The sequence below is a fragment of the Charadrius vociferus genome, unplaced genomic scaffold (assembly GCF_000708025.1).
Source record: "Charadrius vociferus isolate BGI_N301 unplaced genomic scaffold, ASM70802v2 scaffold2475, whole genome shotgun sequence".
Taxonomy (NCBI): domain Eukaryota; kingdom Metazoa; phylum Chordata; class Aves; order Charadriiformes; family Charadriidae; genus Charadrius; species Charadrius vociferus.
In genome coordinates, this window is record NW_009648328.1 from 31405 (window position 1) to 37439 (window position 6035).

The 6035-nt window shown below is 55.1% G+C and overlaps 2 protein-coding genes across 2 annotated transcripts in view; one reads left to right on the forward strand and one right to left on the reverse strand.

Annotated features, from left to right (window-relative positions):
* The window catches only part of NDUFS7 (NADH dehydrogenase (ubiquinone) Fe-S protein 7, 20kDa (NADH-coenzyme Q reductase)), a 5340-nt gene extending 1295 nt beyond the window's left edge, over positions 1-4045 (forward strand). The window contains exons 2-7 of the mRNA XM_009884548.1: positions 852-918; positions 1362-1479; positions 2189-2368; positions 2453-2499; positions 3236-3324; positions 3838-4045. Coding sequence (XP_009882850.1) covers positions 852-918; positions 1362-1479; positions 2189-2368; positions 2453-2499; positions 3236-3324; positions 3838-3935 — 599 coding nt within the window. The 3' untranslated portion in view covers positions 3936-4045. The remainder of the gene's footprint in view (positions 1-851; positions 919-1361; positions 1480-2188; positions 2369-2452; positions 2500-3235; positions 3325-3837) is intronic.
* Positions 4046-5322: 1277 nt separating this feature from the next.
* The window catches only part of GAMT (guanidinoacetate N-methyltransferase), a 6306-nt gene continuing 5593 nt past the window's right edge, over positions 5323-6035 (reverse strand). The window contains exons 3-4 of the mRNA XM_009884549.1: positions 5761-5871; positions 5323-5463 (exon numbers count right to left, since the gene is read on the reverse strand). Coding sequence (XP_009882851.1) covers positions 5323-5463; positions 5761-5871 — 252 coding nt within the window. The remainder of the gene's footprint in view (positions 5464-5760; positions 5872-6035) is intronic.

Consider the following 6035-nt stretch of genomic DNA (forward strand, 5'->3'; position numbering starts at 1 on the left):
GGCGCCGCGTGCGTTCCCCCCCCCCGCCCCCGAGAGCGGCTCCCCCCGTGCTGGGGAGCCCCGAGTGAGCTGGGTCGGGGGTGGGGAGGGGTCTCCTCCCCACCTGGGTTTGGTCAGAGTTTTCTCCGTTCCGGGGTGTTACGCTGTGCAAACAATTTATTGTCGTTCAGACAATTATTCTCTCGCCCGATGACCCCTCCCCACCTGGGAACGAAGAAGGAAACCCGGGGGTTGAAACATTATAAACAGATTTAATAGAATAAGACTAGATAATTAACATTAATAAGGCTAAAGAACCAACATTGATCTCGATACCAATATAAAATACACAAGGACCATACCCAGCCTGTTCTATCCGTAGAACCTGTGCACTCCCAGCAGTGACAGCAAACGTGGGACCCTGTGAGCACTCTGCTTTGGGAGGAAGGGAAGGGCTCAGGGCTGTGGCACCGGGATGAGGAGTTCTCAGGATGGCAGCCACCAAGGGAGAGAGAGCACTTTGCAGCAAACTTTCTAATTTATAGCGAATGTGCCGTTCATGGTATGCAATAATCCTGTTGGGCAGCTTGGGTGCAGTGCCCAGGTCTCACTCCTCCTCATCCCCGCACCTGGCGAGCTCGAAAACACTGAGACCTTGAAACCCACACACCATAGCTGGCTATAAAGTCAATATTTTCACCAATTCAGACACTAGAGTCTTCTAAAAGTGCCATTTTCCCAAGCGTTAGAAGAAAAATCAGTCCTGTGTCCAGGACACTGGGCCAGGGAGAGCAGCAGTGTGTGCTGGGGGGGCAGTGGGGGGCTCTGCGACCATGTCACGCGGAACTTCAACGGCTTCTCTTTTTCCCAAGACCCGTGGGGTGATATAGTTCACGCTCAGCTGCTGCATCAGACGCCGGCTGCCGACCACGCTGACAGGTAACGCCGGGCTCCAGGGCAGGTTCCTCGGCTGCGGCCTTCCTCCCGCGGGTGGGGGATCCCGAGCGGGACAGGGGAAGAAGCCGCCTGTTTGCGGTAGCTCTGCTGCGTACATGTGGCAGTTTTTTTCCTCACTTCACTTCTTAAAAGCCGGGATTAACTGGCAGGCTGCCGTCAGCCTGTGAGCCCCGGGGATGGGCCAGCCAGGCACCCTCCGTCGTTTGGGTACAGAGAACAGAGGGACTCTGCCTGAGCAGCACCGCTCCACAGACCTCCCCACAGTCAGGGGCAAAACCCTGTTATAAACACAGAGGGTGTGATGTTGTCCATAAGCAATGTACCACGGATTCTTTATGGGATCACAGCTCCTTGAGGCTAATGATTGTATTCTGCAGTTACACTTAATAATTGGAGACTGATACTACTGCGCCGTTTGTCTTCAGCTCTGTCCAAGTTCAGCAAAAGAGCTCAGCTGTTGTCCAGAAAAAATCCTACGTCCCCGCTAGCAGAGGCGAATATATTGTCACCAAACTCGATGACCTGATCAACTGGGCGCGAAGGGTGAGTCGCCGAAACTATCGTGCTCGCTGGGGAGAAACGGTATCGAATGCTTTGAGGTGCTGGTGGGAAATGCATTTCAGCCATCTCCTCCTCAGGATAAAAATAGGTTCAAAATTCTCCGCGGGGAAATAGCCAAGTTTCTTGGCCACCGGTTGACATTTAGGGTACTGTGTCAGAGCGGGAGAGACGCTCCATGCGAGGGTGGTGCAGAGCAGCGCGGGCTGCCTGTCGGAACCCAGCTGCCCTTCGGTAACAGGCACTCGCTGGTTCACGTAGTCCTTGTCACGAGCAGCTGCTCCGTGCTGCCGAGAAGGCCGCACGAGCGGCGCTGCCCTGAACCCAGTGTGCTCGGGCTTCCTGAGTTTTGCCTTCTCCCGTCACCGCTGCCCTCGTGTGGGGCTTCTCAGGTGGCTGTTTTAGCAGAGTGAGATGTAAGGGGGAGCGTCTGTGGCTTTGAGCGCATTCAGCATCTCCAAGGCTGCAAACACACGGATCTCCGCGCATCTATTTCCCCGGAGCTGTGGGTTTTGCTCTCCTGTGTAATGGCAAACACCGTTTTCATTTGTGATGCTCTGCCTAAACAGACCTTGAAACTTTTGTTCTGTTTCCATTTCTGTCTGATCAGCTCTTGTCCTTTCAGTTGCCCGCACAGCGTCTCCGCTCCCTCGTTCAGCGTTCTTACCCGTAACCCGCCTCTCTCCTGCTGCAGAGCTCCTTATGGCCGATGACGTTTGGCCTGGCGTGCTGCGCCGTGGAGATGATGCACATGGCGGCTCCTCGCTACGACATGGACCGCTTTGGGGTGGTGTTTCGAGCTAGTCCCCGGCAAGCTGATGTCATGATTGTGGCCGGCACCCTAACGAACAAAATGGCTCCAGCTCTTCGAAAGGTACGGACTGCAGTGGATGCCACGCGCACGGCCGCGCGCGCTGGATGCAAACGGAAAACGGTGTGAAATGTCTGTGTTGTGCAGGTCTACGACCAGATGCCGGAGCCTCGCTACGTGGTCTCCATGGGGAGGTAAGTGCCGGGACGTCCTTGTCGCCTTGTGCTGCATGGGAGACGAAGGGAGGGGAACCCGTTTCTCATTTGTGTTTCCAACCCCTTAAGTTATATAAAGAGGCCTTCTCACAAGTGAAACATAAAGACTGCCTTTGTGTGGATGGGGAGAATGATGTCTGTCAAGTCGCTGTGAACTGCAAAGTCTTCCCAGTGAAAGATTCGGGGGGGTTTGCAGCTGTCAGAGTCTGGGGACTTGTGCATGTCCAGAATCTCAGAATTTGCATTTAGATGAAAATACTTCAAAATGCTTCTACTGTGCTACTGTGCGGCATAAAATCTGAGCTCTGTGGAGCTCTGGCGTGGTGGAACTGACAACTTGTTGGTTTCCCGGAGCTGCTGGGCCCGAGGACGGCCGTTTCACCAGGGCCTGGAGGGCGCAGATCGAGTTGTAGAAACGCTCTGTTCAGACATGGCAAAATAAAAAAGGTTTTGCAGTAGAGAAGAGGGACCCTCTGAATATCTGCTTTGTAAGAGTAACGAAAACGGCTCGATTTGGTCGCCTGCCTTCCCGCCGGGGCTTGTGAAGAGGCTGAGTGGCCCCGGCGTAAGCCTTGGCCTCCGCTCCGGCCGGGCGGCTCCTTGCCTCGTGGCGCACGGGTGCCAGCTTCACCCTCTCCTCTGCCTCCTGCTCGTCCTTCCCGCAGGCTGCTGAGCCGCATCTAACAACGCGCTGAAACCCGCCTGTTTCTTGCAGCTGTGCCAACGGCGGCGGTTATTACCACTACTCCTACTCCGTGGTGCGCGGCTGCGACCGCATTGTGCCGGTGGACATCTACGTGCCAGGTAGGAAAGGCGAGCTCTGCCTGCCATGGCGCTGACTTGGAGCAGGACAGGAGCCAAGTGAATTCTGTACATTTGGACGGTGCTTGGTGTAGTTTTTAAAGATTTTTTTTCTGTTTCAAACTGTGTCACTAAAGCTGCAGATGCTTCAGTAAGATCTGCCCGGGATCTCCAGTAAGCGGGTGGAGTTCCTCTGGTGACTTTACTCACCAGTAACTGTTGTGTAACGTGTGGGCTGTAGTTCAGTCAGCGACGTGCTCTCCTGTCGGAGACCGCCTTGCTTAAAAGCAAAGCATTTTGTAAAGACCTTTGCGAAAAACGCCATCGCTTTAGTTTCTTTAAACTCAAGCAGCTCTCGTGCTTTTATGAACTCCGCAGCCCGTGACGTGCACAAAGCCGGAGGGGAGTCACAGCCTGCTTTGGGGTAAAGCCCGGGGCTTGTCGGTTCTCCTTCTGCCGCTGCCTTTCAGTGCAGCTGGCAGCCCCGCGGGCTTCTGTTTTCTCTCTCTCTCTCAGGTTGCCCACCTACCGCTGAAGCTCTGCTCTATGGAATCCTTCAGCTTCAGAAGAAAATCAAACGGGAGAAGAAGATCCAGATCTGGTACAGGAAATAGCCTCTTATTTATGACCTGCCCACTCACTGCCCCCCCGGGGGACCTGCTTGCATTCGTACGCACAAGAAATCTCTGTTCTCACGAGCCTTCCAATAAATCTCTACCTGGTTAAGATGCTCTTCCGTCTTTAATATATCCCTCTTATCTAAAGTTTTTAACTCGGTTAGAAACTGAATTAAAAAGCTGGAGTTGAATTTGATGACATTGGGTGTTGTCTTCTGGGAAGGAGGATGTTTGAAGTTACCTATCGTGACACAAACGCCCTGCCGGAAACTCGGGACTTGCGCTGTGGCTTTGCTAGGAAGGGTTGAGACCAGCGCACACCCCGGTGAGCCCCGACGCCTCCCTGAGCTCGTCTCGTACTCCCCACTGCTCCGTGTTTACAATTCCTACAAAGGATCTAATAAATCCTTTATATCCGTGTGCACGGCGGCCAGAAATTAGTTCTATTTCTATAATGTAGAATATTAACGTTTAAAACCAGAATACGACTAATAAAAATGGATGCAGCAGCACTCCTTGGCGCAGTAGGAACAGAGCAGCCCGCGGGAGGCTTTGGCGCTGGACGGGTCCCGGGAGCCCGCTGTGTTCTCCCGTCAGGGTGGGACGGGGAACAGTCACTGCAGGACTGCACGCGCGCTTTCCAGAGACGAGAAACAGCAGTCCGTGTGTTTCATTCCTCTTTAATGGATTTTTATCCCTTCTGGGTAGAGAGAGAAAGCGTCGTTTATGTGCCATTGAACTGCGAGGAGGTTGTCAGAATAACAACTCTACGATGGGCTTTAGCTGAAAGTATCGGGGAAACTTCACCGGGGCGGTTGTTCCAGGAGCAGCCGAAATCCCATTCTAACGAAATGCCTCCAACTGCCCCGCCTGCCCCGTTTCTCCCACCTGGTTTCGATTATTTGGCGTGTGTGTGTGTGGAAAGGCCCTCTGCCGTTTCTAAAAACGATCCAGTTTTTAGAAGAAACGTCCCATCCTTGAAGCCCCTTTGGCTACAGACTCTGAGCTGCTTTTGAGTCACAGCTCAGCTGATGTTTGGAGTCTGGAGTGGGGCCTCTGGGACGGACGCAGGTGGGACCCCTCCGGGGCCAGAGGCTGCATTGGGTGACAACGGTGACGGGGCAGGGAGTCCCCGGTCCTTTTGTCCAGGAGGTCCTCTGAAGACCCAGGACTTCCATCCCAAGCCTCCAGCCATCTCCTGCCTCCTGATAAATCAGCTTCAGTCGTTTCTCATGAGATAAATCAGCCTCAAGCTTCTCTCAGGAGCGTCAATGGAGATAAGAGCTTTTCTCCTCCTCGAAGTGCACATAATCAGCCTCTCCTCGTTAGCGTTTGCTTCCTGCAGCTTTGGGGCAGCCCCGAGGGACGGTGCCGGGCTGAACCCTCAGTGCTTAATGATGGTGGGTGTGATCATCTTGTGGAAGGAGTAGTACCTGCAGTCCTTGGGGGGGACCAGGTCCATCACCTTCGTGCTGATGTTCTCCTTCTTGAACCCGGCCTCCACCAGGTGCCCTACCTGGGTCTCCTGCGGGAGAGGAGGGGCGAGAAAGGAGCAGCGATGGTTTGAGCTTCTTGGATGTGAGCAGAGACGCTGCTGAGCCCCGGCCTGTGGAGACCCTCTGCCCTCCCTCAAACGTTCCCCGCTGAGCCCCAACCACCACAGAGGACTCAAATGGCTGTGGGGGGCTCTGGCTCTGCTGCTCCATGGCCAGAACGTCCGCGCGGGGACAAAGGGGGTACGCATGCTGATGGGGCCGCATTGGGGACCCCGGGTTGGGCTGGGGGACCCCAGGTCCTCCCCAGCCCGGTGACGACCGCTCACCTCAAACATCTTCTTGATGTCGGTGTACTTGGTCTTCAGCAGCTCCCCCCAGGAGGTCAGGTTGCAGTAGGTGAGGACCCCGCCGGGCTGCAGCAAGCGGAAGGCATGGTCCTGCAACGGGAATCAAGGGGGGTCCAGCTCAGCACCCCCCGATCAGCACCTGCCCCCCTCCCCCCTTATCACCCTCCAACCTCTCACATCTCCCCGCGGAACTGGACATTGTCTCAGCCTCCCCCACCCCCCTCCAGCTGCTCTGCTCCGCACGGCTGCGACCC